The 17,081-nt window shown below is 34.8% G+C and overlaps 1 protein-coding gene across 5 annotated transcripts in view; it reads left to right on the top strand.

Annotated features, from left to right (window-relative positions):
* The window catches only part of LOC109840603 (MMS19 nucleotide excision repair protein homolog), a 28,481-nt gene continuing 11,501 nt past the window's right edge, over nt 102-17,081 (top strand). For 2 of the 5 annotated variants that reach the window (XM_020409317.1, XM_020409316.1), the window contains exons 1-16: nt 104-324; nt 455-562; nt 645-699; nt 1,375-1,472; nt 6,864-7,022; nt 7,130-7,189; nt 8,171-8,359; nt 10,060-10,113; nt 10,645-10,731; nt 10,847-11,555; nt 12,609-12,985; nt 13,055-13,128; nt 14,240-14,345; nt 14,529-15,400; nt 15,802-15,877; nt 15,996-16,107. In XM_020409317.1, coding sequence (XP_020264906.1) covers nt 253-324; nt 455-562; nt 645-699; nt 1,375-1,472; nt 6,864-7,022; nt 7,130-7,189; nt 8,171-8,359; nt 10,060-10,113; nt 10,645-10,731; nt 10,847-11,555; nt 12,609-12,985; nt 13,055-13,128; nt 14,240-14,345; nt 14,529-15,400; nt 15,802-15,877; nt 15,996-16,107 — 3,208 coding nt within the window. In that variant the 5' untranslated portion in view covers nt 104-252. Of the gene's footprint in view, nt 325-454; nt 563-644; nt 700-848; nt 960-1,374; nt 1,473-6,863; nt 7,023-7,129; nt 7,190-8,170; nt 8,360-10,059; nt 10,114-10,644; nt 10,732-10,846; nt 11,556-12,608; nt 12,986-13,054; nt 13,129-14,239; nt 14,346-14,528; nt 15,401-15,801; nt 15,878-15,993; nt 16,108-17,081 lie in introns of those variants that run through there. The other 3 variants (XM_020409320.1, XM_020409319.1, XM_020409321.1) reach the window with 3 other exon arrangements.

Here is a 17,081-nt window from a genome sequence, read left to right as displayed (position 1 = left end):
AAAAAAAATGTTTTTTTTTTTTGGGGGGGGGGGGGGGGGGGGAGGAGAAAAGAAAAAAGGAAAAAAAGAGAGAGGAATAGACAGCAGGTTAAATTGGGTTAATCAGACCTTCGCCCGGTCCGGTGAAAAAGTGAACCGACGTAGATTTCTACCCCTTTCAAAGGACGACGATTTTTTTCGCGGGGCTCCAAAACCCTTGCTTTACCTAAAACCCTAAAATTGCTCCTCAACACCTCACAATATTTCCCTCTAATGGCGAAAACAAACTCATGGATCTCCCACATCGAAGCCTTCGTCGATGCCTCTTGCTCTTCGAACCAGCAGGTCGATCTCGCTTCTCGCCTCCGCATAATTTCCTTTGATCAAAATCTCATTTTTGTACGAAATCGTACATATCATCATTCAAGTTTAGGTCTTTAATCTTTTATTTTCTTTGATTATTATGCATATTCAGAAACTTGGGTCTTTTCATGAGTTAATAATAATTCCTGTGGATCAGAATGCAAGTGTGGATGCGATTGCAGCGTTGGTGAAGAATGACTCATTAACTCTCGAGGATTTGGTGGGTTTCTGGATGAATTCTCCTGCACACAATTATTAAAATTTAAACTTAAACTTATTTCTATGCTAATTTTGTGTTTTAGGTAAGAGAAATGGAGCTTTATTTGACAACCACGGACAATATAATCCGCGCAAGAGGTAAACCGAAGAAAGGAAAATAATTTATGTGACTGAGTCCAAATATTTAGGATAAATCGTTGTTGTGGTTAGTGTAATATGAGCTTGTACCCATTAAGCAAGCATTCAAACTTTCCTCAGATGACTCTTCTCTTTGGTTTTATACACAGGTTACCAAATTGACAAATTGACGAACATTTTGCATAGGGGTTAAAGTTATAGATGAAAAAACTAAAAACGCGATTTCTACATCCCTACGGGTGAAAATCTTTCAATTTCAGGTATAATTTCAAAAACAACATTAAGTAGCACTGAAGAAAGAGATAATTTTCCAGTCTCATCGTCTTTACTAGAGTGATTCTCTTATAAATGCTAAGGGATTTTTTGACGTTTGGTCAATGTGAGTTAATTATCTCCTCTTACTTGCCAAAAATTGAGATAGCAAATGTGTCTCTGCAAGGATATTTACCTAGACGTGGGCACTTGTGGTTTATCTGTATTGAAGCATCAATAGTTATTTGTGTATGCAGATTTAAGTATATCAAATACACATTCACCTACATATACATATATTTCAGTTATACATAATGTCATAAGCATGTATTAGTGAAATATGTATCTATGATCAACTGCATATAATCATTTGTATATTTCCTCTTGTGGCTTTTTGTTAGCTATCCATTTTTTTATTTTCAGGAACTCTTCTTCTGGGAGAAGTTCTTAGTCATCTTACTGCAAAGCCATTAAGTAGTACCATTATAAGCAGTTTGGTAGGATTTTTCACTTCAAGGCTGGTGAGTTTGCATCTTTAGTTCCCATTTGTACATGTAAGATATCACCTTTCAGTTTTGCTTGTTTCTGACATGTTGAATGACGTTGCAGCTTCATTGCTTGTTTTTAAGTTTACATTTTGAGGTTTATGTTTATATTTGTATTTTGGGTCTTCTCTGTCATGTTTTTGTTCGTTATGTCATGCATTGCTCCCCTTTCGTTTCTTCATTCCTTCGCCTTCTTTCATATAGGGATTATTCTTTTTGAAGCTTTGTGCAGTGACCCAAGCACATTTTGGGATGGAGTAGAAAGGCTCAAGTATTAATTATGGAACACCAGAGTGTGCCATAAAAATAATAATTTAATCACTGATTCTCATACTTGAGTACGCAATTAAATATGATCTAGTGCTTATATTCTTCTTGCAGTGATGACTCATTCATATCAAGCACCAAATGCTGACGATATTAAGGGTTCTTCGATTGCTCTTTAACCATTTTGAACCATGTAACCCTTTGTCTCTTTCCCAACTCTGAACGCAGCGCTTGCCCTTGTGTTATTAGTGAGATTTTCAGAGGTTAATGTCTATAACCATGAAATCTGCATTCAGAAAGCTCAGCTTCGGCCAGCACCTTTTTTTTTTCTAAGTTCATCAAATAATCGTTGCCATCTTAATGTCACTGCATACACAGCTTAAGAGACTCATCCCGATTATACAGAGCTTGTTTTATGCATTCTTTTCATTCTCTTACACATGGTTGATCTAAAGACTACAATTAATATGACCTAGTCCTTACAGAGTTATTGTAGGTCTCCTTGCTTCCTTTTCCTGTCACTTGTATGACCATATTGTCACCTAAGGTTTTTGAGGTCCTTATTTTACCATCTTCAACCATGAAAGCATAGGCTGTTGGCCAGTATCTCACTGGCATACGCTTAAAATCATTCTGTGTTGGCAGAGAAATCTTAGAGAACAATGGCTATAACCGTGAAATCTACATCTGGAAAGCTCAGCCTCTGCCATTAACTTTTTTCACTCTTTTAAGTTCTTCAAATTCAACTATTACCCTCTTAGTTTCACTGCATATACATCTCAACAACGTCACCTTGATTATACTCATTGTTTTGTGTACTCCAAATTTCTACTATCATTTTACATAGGTTTGGGTACACCTAGACTTTAACCAACAACTAACCTCTATGTGTTTCGGCTCACAGTTTATGTAAACCAACTTTAGATTACCAGGGTACACAACTATCACATTTTTAGCACCCTTCTTTTGAAATAATAGAAAGAAAAGACTTCGGATTTTCTGTTTAGTTAAACATAACTTTCCAAATATACCGAAGACTTTCCTAAGGAGAAAATATTTCAGTTTAAATCAGGTTGCTTATTTTCTGTAAATTGTGTTGCATTTGTCATCTCTGGTCTTCCGTCTAAGCAGCTCTTCTCATGTTCTGTTAGATCAACTGTTCCTAGTAGTTTCAAGGTCTTTTCTCCTACGAATGAAAAGATTCTGACCTACATATACAACTTAAACAAAGGACTTTCTGCCAAAAATCTGGTAGAATATCATGAGATGCATGCAAGGACAGGTGCAGATTTTACGGTGTGAGGTCAGGTGCCCGCATATGTGCCAAATTTTTAGAAATAACCTATACCTTTAACATGTGCCCCATATAATATTTATGCAGTGTCCCAGTGTAGATAAAAATAGTGAATGTTTATTGTTGGAGCTTAGTAGTACCTTATTATTTTAGTGATAAAAATGAAAATGATCATGTATTGATATAAAAGTGATAATGAACAAGTATTATGTGTCGAGATCTTTGTGGTATTGTATAAATAAATTTTTTTATTGGTAGAATGTATATTATGTAATTTATTAATTTACACGTTTAATTGTATATGTGCCCGCCCAGAGAAAAAAATTTCTGAATTCGTTCCTGGATGCATTGGTATTTGCTGAAACACAATGCTGACCAACAAGTACTTGATGTTCGCAATGTAACGAGTAGTGCATAGGCTTATAGCTTTACAATTTTCTTCATTCAAAATCTTGATACACTTTTTTGTATTATACATTTCGTCAAACCCATTTAGTGATACCTAATTGCTTTATCATACTGTTTACTAAAGTATTGTATCTGTTTATCTTTCCATTTTTTCATGTGACATCCATCCATCAGTAATCCCAATGGAAGTATGTTCGACAATTTACATCTGGACCATCAAACCAAATAGATTAAACTGAAATGTTTATCATTGTTACTTCTCTGCTATGTCCTTTCTTTATTTTCTTAGGTGGCTGTGAGTTGCTAGTTTTTAACTGATAACACTTCAGTTTAGCTCCTTTAGCTATTGTCAAGTCATATACTAGTAGGATACAACCTAGTTCATTTCCCCCCCAAATCTAAATTAAATTCTCACACTGCTAACAGATAGAATGAAGATATTGCATTTGTGCAGAACATGATGAATTTTTTCCCTGACAATAATGCCATAAAGTACAATGTGATCCTCCAACATCTAAACTGTCTTCACTATGTCCACCTGACCTTCTCTGTCTGTGAGATGAGTGTATCCCTCAGTAATCTATTACATCCTTCACTAAATAAAGATCTGGAGGAGATTTCAACAAGTTTAACTAACTAAAGATGTAGGAGAAACATAATGTGGAAGAACAGATCTATGTTTTTGCCAGTATCATTCTTTTTATTAGCAGCTTCTAATAAATGGTCTGTGATTGCGTATATCCAGTAAATTAATGAATCATCAAATAAATGGAGCAGAAAAGCATGTGTCATGGTTACTGTGATTGTGAATAACCAGTAAATTAGTGTTATCTTGAATTAGAATGTTGACTGGAAAAATTTATCTACATACTAAAGTTATTAGGGTTAGTACTGTAGCTTGATACTATTCATTCTACAGTTCACCCCAATAGCTTATTGTTAAAAGAGACAATAAGTAATTTTTGTTTACAAATGCAATGTTCAACCCAATTTGCCTATAAGTCCACCACTTCAAAAATCCATCACAAGTACATACTGTTCTGCGGGTTTGAAACTTTTTTCAGCCCCACAACATCAGTTTAATGTAGTTAAAAGTAATTGTAACTAAATAATTTTTTTCTCTATAAACCCAATAAGCTAACCCAATTTACTTTTAAGCCCACCTTAAAAAATTAATCACAAACCTGAAATACTCCATCAACTCTAAAAATATAATATAATAATATAATGAAAGACCACATAAATATCTTTTTTTTGCTATAAACCCAAAATTCCCTAATTTATTTTTAAATTCACTCGCTTCATAATCAGTTTTTAACCTGAAATACTCTAATGAATTGTTTTTAAACTTAATTTATATTTCATGAATTTGTTATATCGTAAGTTGCAACTGTAGATTGATTATTTAGCTATAAATCTTATCCTTATTTTCAAACCTACCCATTACAAGGTTTTTTAATTATAAATCTGAAGTATTAGATCTATTTATTCTTTAAACTCAATTTGTGGCGGTTTATACATATAGTTTAAGTTGTTATATTCCACTTTGACTTGACATATTTCTTTTCTAAGAATCTAGATGTACAGTGTTTTAGACCATGCTTAAGCATTATTTTATGTTTTTTCCCCACATTGTTGCAATGTTGCCAATGGTAGATGAGTTTTTTCCTATAAGTTCAAGGTTTTATGCTCATTTATTTTTAAATTCACCCATTTTGCAAAGTTTCTTTTTCTAAATCAAAAGTATTTTGGTAATTTTCTATACATGTAAGTTGTTATATTTCATTATAACATGCAAACTTCTATTCTAAGAGGTTAGGTAGAGTATGGATTCTATAAAAACGCCCTATCTAATAGGGTAATCTATACCACCTGTAGGTGGTTAAATAGTTTGCGAATTATTGTTATTTCATTAATGGTGTAAACCACCCCACTTTTATATGGGTAGTTTTTATAGGAATCCTACTGTTTTGATACACCATGTATTTCATGAATCAAATACTTAATAGTGTTGCATTTTTTTCCATGCAAATGAGGTGGGATCGAAATATTTTTTCTGTATAAACTCAAAATTTTGGTCCATTGCTTATTTAAACTTACTCTCTTCCAAAATGGAGTTCTTGCATATACGTCCAAAATCTTGCCTTAATTTATTATTAAAGTCGCTCACCTCCAAGATCACTCTTGAGATCCAAAATACTCATTTGAACAAATCTTAAATTCACTTTACATTTTCACCAGCTCATCATATGTGAGTTTCTATATTTTGTTATAATCTTGTACATTTTCGTTCTAAATCCAAAGTCATACTATTTATTTTTAAACTCACTCATTTCCAAAGCTACTCTTAAACATAAAATACTCAACATTGTTTTTTAATCTACTTTGTATTTCAACGGTTTGATATACATTGTGAGTCATTATATCTTTATTTTAAGTGGTCAGCTACAACGTATTTTTTTACCAGATACTTGATCCATAATTTTTTATTGGTTTATTGGCCTCTAAGCCCAAAGTTCCCCTCCATTTTTTGAGCCCACTCATTTTCATAGTTATTTTTTCTAAATAGTTCGGTGTATTATGTAACCGGATGTCTTAACCATTATATTTTAGCTTTTTCCATGTTAATGTTGCAGCATAGTGAGCTGTAGATGTGTTTTTTTTTGCTTTATTAATTTTTAAACTCACTCACTTCCTAAAATTTTATCTCTAAACCGAAAGTTTTACCTTCATTTACTTTTAGACCCACACACTTTCTAGATCACCTTCGATCTAACATACTTAAAAGAGTTAATTTTAAACTATTGTATAGTAGTAGTTTTTTATCATTGTAAGATGATTTGTCTTGCTTTAACTTGCTATTTTGTTCAAAGTATTAGGTGTACAATATATTGTTAGGCCAAATATTTAAACTATATTTTTAACTGTTTTCACGCAGATGCTGCGGCAACGCGTAGGTCAATTTTGCTCGTTGTAAAGAAATTCCTCTAAGAATTTTTAATTAGAGAGATTTCATATTTTCTAATCTTCTTGTCTATGTGGCCTCGAGAAGCTGGAATTAGAGAGTGGAGGATGATGGCTTAGTACTATTGAATGTTGACTAGTGATAATGTAGCTTGGTTATGAATGATGAGGATATTAGCTCTCATCATCATCTTTGGTTTATCTCTCATCAATTCAAATAGTTGGAGCTGAAACCTTTTTAAAGATTTTTTTTTAACATTCATGGCGGACTGTCATACCATTAGTTACTTTTACAGTTTTACTCAAAATTTTAATTTGGTCATGTATTCTTTCAAAACTGTACTTTCTCAGCATTTCATTTTGCAGGTTTTCACCTTTCTGTTATAGCAATTATTTTTACATCATTTGTGATGTGATCTTCATTTCGACATCAGGCAGATTGGCAAGCTCTGCGTGGGACCCTCGTTGGTTGCTTGGCTCTTCTGAGAAGAAAGAGTAATGTTGGAATGGTTGTAGGCAATGAGGCAAAGATGCTTGCAGAAAATTATTTAGCTAATGTCCAAACTCAGTCTTTAGCAGTGCATGACCGTAAGGTGGGACTCCTGGAGTAATTTCTTTGATGCACAAATTTTTGCAGAAAAGTACTTTTGGACTTGGTTTTGAGTAATGTTTTTTTTTGTTGCATATGTTATGGCTGCAGTTATGCTTTGAAGTTCTTCAGTGCTTATTGGATGTCTACCCTGAGGCTGTAATGGATCTGGTATAATTGCAACTTTTGCTTTTGATATTAGCTGTGCAGAATCCGTTTGGCTTTGAGGACTACCTTCTGTTTCATGCAATTATTTTAGTCTTTCCAATTTATACAACATTTTTCACAGCCTTTGGGGGTACTCAAGGATAAACTTAACTTTTCTTGTAATCTGACATCAGGCTGAACCTGGGAATGTGATTTTGCTCCATATGGAAGTTACTAACCTATTTCACTGTCTTAGGTTATGCTTGAGGAAAATTTATAACAAAAAAAGCATCACATCTGCTTTACAAATATAAAAGTCATCCTTCACATACAATTTTTAAAGTATCTTGACAATATATTTATTGGATGTCAATAATCTCTACATGATTAACAAATTGAGTTCTTCCAAGTTATTAACATGTATTTTAAGGTGCATCTGCACGGTTTATATCACAATGCTACTTGGACAATTCATTACCACTACCCAGAGTACACTCTGTAATGCATGCATGCAGATGTGCGTGCTTGTAGCGAATGCTGTAATTCATGGCATTTTATCATGGATATTAGACATGGTTTTTTTAGTTTCATCACTTATTATCTTCCTCAAGAATCTGTATCATCGTATAAGTTAATTCTCATTCTGTTTATTTGCTTTTATGTCATTGTACTTGCTTCATTATTTGGACGTCAGAACTCATAAAAAGAATTTTCTTGATTTGCTTTTCCATATCTTGAAGTTGTTTCTTAGGGACCGTCTCTTTTCGTAATTCTCATGTCAAGAAGAGGCTGTGTTGAGCATAGATGCTTGATACAAGGAAGGAGTTCTAAAATTTTGCTTGCTGAAGTCATATAGTAATTGTTTATCCAATCATATCCACAATAATTTTCTGGTCATAATTTCAAAGTAATTTTAAGTTTGTTTGGTTTTCTTTTCCATTTAAGGTTTGTGAAATATATCCTCCGTCATCATGCATATTTGTTCATGGAATAACCATTCTACAGGATGATGAGCTTATTCGTGGAATCCTGGATGCGATTGATGGGGAAAAGGATCCTCGATGCTTGATTCTAACATTCCATATAGCAGAAACTCTAATGCGACTATTTCCAGATCAATCTAAGTCAGAAGAAAGCTTTGCAGAAGAGATTTTTGAGATTTTAAGTTGCTATTTTCCTATATATTTCACACATGTAAGTTTGAGGAATGACGACTATGCATTCTTGTTATAAACAGTCTGCATTTTGCTTCTGAAATGCATATCTATAATTGTATTGGATTGACATTAATTCAAAGTGTCCTTAGGCAACTTTTGACATTCAATTAAAACACCTTTGACATTGATTTGAAGTTGTACGAGAAATTTCTTGCATCTCATTATCAACTAATATTTATATTGTATCGTACATAATTTCTGTGAATGTTATTAGTCTATAGCTCATTGTTGTGGGGGAAGGGGTTCATTATCTTAATCAGCAACCACTGCTTCTGATCTGTTAGTTTAACCGGACGTTTCGAGCGTACTCCTTTTTTTGACTGCTGCTGCCAACAATTTCATCAGTGCAGTACAAAAATTTGTAGTCGGCGTATGGCATTTATAATTAGTGTAAAAAAGTATTTTTTTATTTTCTTCGTAACATTTATAATTAATGTAAAAAAGTAGTTGTTTATTTTCCTCGTGATGACTAGTTTTGACAGATTTAGTTCCCTTGAAGAATGACTACTTTGCTCACATGTCCTACACGTTTCTGTGTTTCAAATTGGAATTTATATACTATGTTAGAAATTGTCTCATTATTCAGTTGCTGAATCAAACAAAATATATTAGAGGCTGTGTAGTTTTGGTCAGTTTTCTTGAAGGCTAATGACTTGAACCGTGTCATTCGAGTCTGTCCTGATTAAGATCATTTTACAGGTAAAGGTTACACAATGCCGATTGCCACAATCTGCAAGTTCTACAAAAATCAGCTGAAGGGAGCCTTTAAACCCATCCTGTGAAAACAAAAGATGTAATAGTAGAAAGTGATACAAGAAAGACTGCAAGCTTATTCTTTATTCTAGACCATTTCAATGTCTATTCGGCTTATTCGCTAATGCTTCTCGCTATCATATTACTTTTTCAGATTGCTCTCTTCCTTTCTAAAACGAGTTAGGATTAAAATAAAACTTGTGATCTTGAGTTTCCAACATGTACCCAATTAATTTTGAAGTATACTTTAAGTTAATTGTAATATGATTCTATACATAGGCTTTTAGTTCTTTTTAGAGCATTGGCACTCTGGACCTTAGTGACTAAAATTACGATTTATGACAGACTGAAGCATTTTATCTAAGTCTAGTAAGCATCATATGATGGAGGACACATTCTTTAAATATTAAACAGGGTCTATTCATCTTGATACGTCGGTAAATCTTCGAGTAGGAATGTTTGTAAAAATAAGTTTGGAGTTTTTTGTGTGAGAATTTTTCTGGACGGAGATAATGAACAGGAAAGGTTGGCTACAAAAGCCTCTATCATAAGTTGTAGAAGTTTTTTGAGTGGATGAACCGCTTTAATAGGCTTTGTCTGCCTATGTTTGTTTTAGGTTTTCTAGATTACAAGATTAATTAAAGTTGAAAGCGTGATGCAGACCTTGGTTTTATATCAAGCATTATCTGCCTAATACATTATGCTCTTTGTGCTTTATGTTTCTAATATTTTTATTACTGTCCTGTACCATATAATTAGGAGATCAAGCTAGCAAACTTGAGGTATATGCGTAAAATGTTTAATCTGTTTATTGTACTGACTTGATGCTTGGACATAAATTTCTATCTGTCGGCTACTTGCATATTTCTTTATTACTTCATTATTTTGTGTTGCTTATGCTCATTTTGATTTTAATGCATGCAGCAAAAAGTTGATGATCTTCAGATAAAAAGGGATGATCTTTCTAGGGAACTAATGGTATGGATCATATTTCCATGATATTGTGATTTTGGAAGCTTTGTGAATTTAATATTATGATAGCTGGCTCTATTTGTTTTTTTCCAAAATATTGCAAGTACTGCTGGTTTACACATGGTCATGTGGCTCCACCTCTTTAGTGTCAAATACATAGTTTTGTGACTAATCCATTACAATAACCGAAACAAACTAGTTTATTATATGAATTTAATCTTATGGTAGCTCACCCTATTTGTCGTTTGTCAAAAAATTACAAAGTACCGTCGGTATACATGCATCTGTGGCTCCATCTCTTGTGTATCAAGACAGTTTTGTGACAATCCATTACAATAACCGAAACAAACTAGTTTACTATGTGTATCGTGCTTAATTGGCACTATGTAAAAGGATCTCCTAGTTTCATTTAAAGTGGGAGATATTGTGCTGTTTGCTTTCAACTTTGTGCACGGTCCTATATTCCTCATTAAAAAAGGTTAAAGGAACATTCCTTTTGTTTCATATGTCCTTCACATGATCTATTTTGTATTGCAGAATGCCTTCTGTTCAACTCCATACTTCGAGCCATTTGCCATTCCTCTGGTGCTCGATAAACTTTCCTCGTCTCTTCCTCTAGCAAAGGTTTGTGGTGACATCTAGGTGTTGCCTCTCCTTATTGACTACTCTTCTCCCTCGTGATATATGTTTTATTTTGCTTTGCTATAGCTTAAAGGTTAATAAGTTGATTTCCCTGCAGCTTGATTCTTTGAAGTATCTTAGCAATTGCATATTACATTATGGAGCTGATAGAATGTTTAAGCATGCTAAAGATATATGGTTTGCTCTGAAAGATGTCATCTTTGATTTTTCACCGGAAGGAATTATAGAATCAGCAGGAGATATGGAATCACAGAAAGCTCAAATTGCAAAAGAGGCCCTCACTTGTTTGCAAATGGCTGTTTCACAGTTAAACTTCGTCAATAGTGAGCCATTTACAAGCTTGATTCTTGACGATCCGGACATTGAGAGAATTTTTTTGTCTGTGTGCCTGGAAAGAAGTTATTCAGGCATCCCCAAAGAAACTCTGCATCAACTTAATTCTATTGGAAGCATCTTATCTATTGCTTCAAAGGTCTCTATTGATGGTTGCAGTAAAGTGTTCCAGAAATTTTTTCCACGCTTGATGAATTTATTAGGAGTAGATAAAAACGATTCATCTTATGGTTGCATTAAGGACTGCAACACATCTTCTAATTTGAATTTTGGAGCTCTATACTTGTGTGTTGAATTCCTTGATTCCTGTAGAGATTTGACTATTGGGCTTCAGGATATCCCTCCACAAGCTCCAGACAGCTGGTGTTATCTGCTTAAAGATTTTTGTGGTCCATTAAGTTATGCTTTTAAATCATCTCTGGTGAATACTGTTACTGCTGCGAAGACCGGGCAAGAATATGTGCCTTGTGTAGGTAAAGCTTTGATATGTTTTCCCCTTCTTCTTTCATGTATCCTCATGACAAATTGCTTCTCATTAGTATATCCATTCATTTGTTTGTCATGGCTCACAGCTGCCACTGGTGGTTTTTTATTTTATGGCTAAATTCATTTCCTTTGGCAAATCTTACCAACTAACCCTGCCACTTTGTTCCTCACCCTTTCGACCGCCACACCATCGCTATTCTTGTGCACCCAGTTGCCTGATAATCCATTCTTTTTACAATTGCAATTATCAGCAGCACCAACACTGCTTCCTTGGTTATTTTCTTGTGTGGCACATATAAATTTGTGAGCTTCACAAAAGAAAGCTCAATGTTTTCAATGGGCATTCAGTCTAATATTTATCCTCCATGGGCTACTGGCAAGTACCCTGGATGAAGAGAAGAATGGATAAGACAGGGCGTTGCCTTAAAATGGGAGGCCTATTTAATTTTTGTAGTTGATTAGTTCCTTCTAATCATGAAGCAGTCTTGGATTAGGAAGAGTCTAGATGAATTGCTAAAAGGTTTTTCCCCTGCAGGGAATTGCTTTCTGTTAAGGGAAAAGTGAAGCTGATCAGTCAAATGGGATCACATTCTCAATCTTAAAAAAACTGCCACACGAGTAACAGGCTAAAATTCAGACGTGGTATAAGTGTGTCTACTGAATTCTATGTATTTTTTCCGTGTGTCGTTTTACTCTGTCAATCAGTATATTAGTATAATTGCTCATGTACAGTTGCTCTGCGCACCGGTTATTGCGCCTGTTAGAATAGATTTTGAGCACTATAACAATATCTAGTTAGTTTGGATGCAAAACTGCATACTTCCCTTGTAATTGCTCATTAAATTGTTGTGTCTTATGTTTTCATAGCTTTGGATCCTCTCATCATGCTTTATTATCAAGTTGCTGTTGTATCTTCTTAGTTTCTCTGTACATATGCTAATTCTCTCTTTTATGTTGTTAGCCTCATGGTCGCTCTTATGTTATATCACCTATTTAATCTTTTATTATTCAGTGACACGATTGTGTAAAACTACTTGCAGTAAAGGGTTTGCAGGTACTTGCAACATTTCCAGGATGTCACTCACCTGTATCGGAGAAAATATATGAAGATATTTTAGCAGTCCTTATGTCAGTTATCACTGGCAGGTTTGATGAACCATTCTTGTGGAGAACTGCTTTGGAGGCATTAATTCAAATTGGTTTACATATAGAAAAGTTTCATGACTCTAAGAAGGAAAGAGGCTATTGTAAATTTGTAGTTGAAAGGATTGTTTCTATGCTTTTACATGATGATACTACATCTCTTGGTGTTAAACTAGAAGTAATCTCGGAAATCGGTACTGCTGGTCCAGACTTTATGTCAACAGTGATACGAGGTCTTGAAGATGTTATATTCTCCAATTTCTCAGAGATTTGGGTATGTTTGTGCAATCCCGAGACAAGTATATTTTATTTGTTCAAAATCTTACCCTTTGCTTCGTTACAGGTCAACGGAAACCTAGGAGCTGCTGAGATTTTAGTACCTCTACTTCAGTGCTACTCTAATCGCGTGCTTCCTTGGTATCTAGTAAAATATCCCTCCATATTGTATCTTATCATCAACTAATTTTTTTCGATATGGTTTTACCTACCACTTCCAGCCCACGGCTTCCAATAATTTTGACCATCAAATATTCCTTCATAAGCTCTCAAAAATATTTTTGGACATCAAAGATCCATTGTAGTTAAATATCCCTTCATGAGCTCTCAAAATATTTTTGAGCACTAAAGGAAGTTTTCTACAGAAAGCACCTTCCAATCAAGTTATGTATATTTTTTTGTCATGAGCTCTGACCAGTTTGCATAATCTTGTCATTTTAGCAATTTGTTTTCTTCTTGATTTCCCCACACAGTTTTTGTCTGGAATCAATAAGCAACAAGTGAAAATATGATACTAGTCACTGGATTGGTTTCATCGGCTGTTACCATCTCTTTTGCTTATAACTCAAATTCCTCATCTTATTCTCCAAAATCCTGTACGAGAGAGGACAACTAAAGGCAGTTGCATTTTGAATTCATATTGGATCTTACCTTATTGTTCTTTATAGTTTAGCTGTAGCTGGTGTGTTACTGCCTTTGGGGTCCGCCTTTCACCTTTTCTGTTTCATTTCTTGACATCAAGGGAATTTTGACAACAATAGTGATCTTCTAGTCTGCTTTGCCTGTCCAGCCCATAGTTTTTTTCCTACTCGAGAATGGCATTAAATATGCTCAACATACATGGGTCTGAAGCATTAACAGGTAATGGTTGGTAGTGGCAAAATCTAGCATTTGTTTCATGAGATGGGACATACTGGTTTGAAGGGGGTTTGCAGATTTTGCAGCTTCAATATGCAATGAACCATGTTCACGTCGGTCTATCTAAGTTCTTCTTGGTCTAAGTCCTTTTTCGCAAATAGCTACATTCTTACAGGCCTAGGTCCTAACTAGCTCGCCTATTGGTCTCCACAGCTCATGCCCAGATCATCTAGCTGACCTTCCACGTTTTATCCACAGAGGGATGCCAGTATTCTCGCATTTGCTCAAGAAAACTCTTTCCTAGTTTTATTTCTACATGATCTCATGCATTGGCAACATTAGTTAGAAGTGTGTGCAGTTTACAAGTTGATGAGGCCTATATGTTTGTGATCAGGTGCCACAAGTTTGGAAAAGCTGACCAAGTCGCAATGCAATTTGCTACCAATATTTGGAATCTGATGGAAAAGAGTAGTGTTCTCAGTGTAGAATTTCAAAGGAATGTAAGTATGGCTATTGTTGCTCATTAAACTCACATTTGCAAAACCTGGACTAGCATGAACCCAGCTATTTTTCGTTATTACATCTTTATACAATTTTTGAAATACACTTGCAATTTGGCTTCCTTATAGAGCAACATGAAATTCACATTTCTGGATATGTTGTTGATTGGTATTCTATTTCAGGGTGTTCTTGATACAACTATGATGGTGATGAAGCTTTGTGTTGGATATTGTACAGAAGAAAACCAGAGTATTATTGTACGGAAAGCTTATACTATTCTATCATCTACTACCTTTCTTCTGTTGGACTCTTTAGGCTTGCCCTTATCCAACTTAGAAGCGCTGCAGTCAATTCCAGATATATCTGGCTTATCCTGTAAAGATGAGTGGCTTATATCTCTGTTTGCATCAGTAGTGATAGTGCTACATCCACAAACACCTGTGCCAGATGTTGGAGCACTAACCAGATTGTTCACAGTTTTCCTACTTAAAGGTCATCTCCCGGCAGCTCAAGCTTTGGCTTCAATGATTAACAAATGGCCAGCAAATATCGGTACAGCAGAACTTTCAAGCACTCATGAACTGGAAGTAGTAATTGATGTGGTTCTTGAGAGTATATCGGCGGTACTTTCTAGTTGTTTAAAAGAATGTAAAATTGCCAATGGCACTGATGACAACTTGAGTTGTTCAAGCCTCATTTCTTACCAAATCCATGCCATTGTTGGCTTGGCATGGCTTGGTAAAAGTTTGCTTATGCGTGGACATGACAAGGTGAAAGAAATAGCAAAGCGTCTATTGAAGTGCTTACTCTCTGATCAGGATATTCCTGCCACTTCAGTAGCCAAGGATGAAGCTAGAGACAATGATCAGAATATGCATTCCCTTTTGATCAGAGCTGCAGCAGATGCATTTCATATCCTTCTTACTGATTCAGAAGTTTGCTTGAATAGAAAATTTCATGCAACAATGAGGCCACTTTATAAACAACGATTCTTCTCAAGCATGATGCCCGTCTTGCTCTCTTCAATCAAAGAATCCAATTCATCAAGAACAAGGTGCTTTCGTGCTCCTTTCATTATATCAGTTTTTCTTATCAAAACATTCTACAAATTTTAGTAAATAAGTAGCTTATAAACTCCAATCCAATTTTATTGCAATGCCTCTCTTGATAGGATAATTGGCATTACGTGGGGTTGTTGCCTGTCACTTATCCCAAAATGTACATAATGTAAACTGAATAACAGGTTTTCATGTTTTCTAGCTACATTGTGTAAGTTCATAGATAGTTATTAACTTTTCTCATATAAGAATGGAGAGTCAGTTTCTTGGAAAGGGAAGCATTTCTCTAAAATGCTTAGTAATTTATGAAAGAAGTGATTTGCTTCAGTTGTTTGTAAATTACATTTTATTGACAGTGGTCTGAGTTTCTTACTCTTGATGTTTAAAACATTTTCAGAGCTATACTGTATAGAGCTCTTGGGCATATTTTTTCTGACACTCCGTTAGCTGCTGTTGTTGCCGAAGCAAAAAAGGTTTGCTTTAAAACTCACTTTTGCCCAAAATTGCATGTGCATTCTTGTTCACTAGTGTTATTTCTTTTCTACTCGGCTTCATCTGCAATTCACAGCAGGGCTTTATTTTCTTCTGCAGGTTATACCTGCATTATTGGAGGGCTTATCTATATCTACTTTGGGAGTATCGAATAAAGAAATGACATATAACCTTTTATTAGTCTTGTCAGGGATACTAATGGATGAGAATGGTAAGTTTTTACTGTACAGTAATAACTATATGAGTTTCTTCTATGGTATGGTTCTTGGATGATTGATTTATGTGGATAGGATATTGATTACACCGACTAAAAGCTGTTGTCTATGAAAAGTTAAATCATCTATGATAACAAACATGTCAGAATCAGCACCACTATTTTACTGCTATTGACTATTGTTCATTCAAGATTTAGCTCATTATTGACAGAATCTTGTTTTCCTCTTCTCATGCATGAATGTGGAATTATTGCTATGTTCATGTTAATATATAAAAACTCTCTATGAAGCTATATGAGATGTCATACGATTGGGTCCAGTTATCCCTCTACCCACTAAGCAAATGCCTGAACTACCTTGAGATGCCCTAATATATAGCGGCTCCTTGGAGTTATAGTTTCCTGTCAAGGTACGAGGAAACCAAACAATCTTACTAATATTACTTTATAACGCTTAAACATTCTCCCCTTCCCGAGGGGTTTTTTCCCCTTGACAAATATAGTAGATATCCAACACCTCCTTCATCATATACTTAAAAATTGACACGGTCTGTATTTTGATAACAACTTGTCTATATACTTAAGCCGAAGGCTGTCTTGTCCCTGCACTGAGTCTACCATGTTAATTCAAAGCTCATTTAGTCACATGCAGACAAAAAATTATGCGGTCTGAAGGCCTATAACCTATTCCTCTAATGATTGGAAAACGATGACCTGTAAATGTAGCAACAAATAGATAATAAATGGATGACACAAACTTTCAGAATGTATAATATAGCACCATGAAAGTTTTATAATATGGTAAATAAGTGTATGGAGCATCCATTATTGTGACCCACAATATTGATTGGTTGGTGGGAACAAAGTTTAAATTTGTTTCTTTGGAACCTTAAAGCCTCACACATACACATATATACTGTAGGGAGCTATTGCAGTTCTAAAATTTGAGCTTTTGGATTTGGTAATCCAAT

The sequence above is a fragment of the Asparagus officinalis genome, chromosome 5, assembly GCF_001876935.1.
Source record: "Asparagus officinalis chromosome 5, Aspof.V1, whole genome shotgun sequence".
NCBI classification, from domain to species: Eukaryota; Viridiplantae; Streptophyta; class Magnoliopsida; order Asparagales; family Asparagaceae; genus Asparagus; species Asparagus officinalis.
The sequence above is the reverse complement of the archived record's forward strand: the minus strand, read 5'-3'. Positions and strand labels throughout refer to the sequence as shown.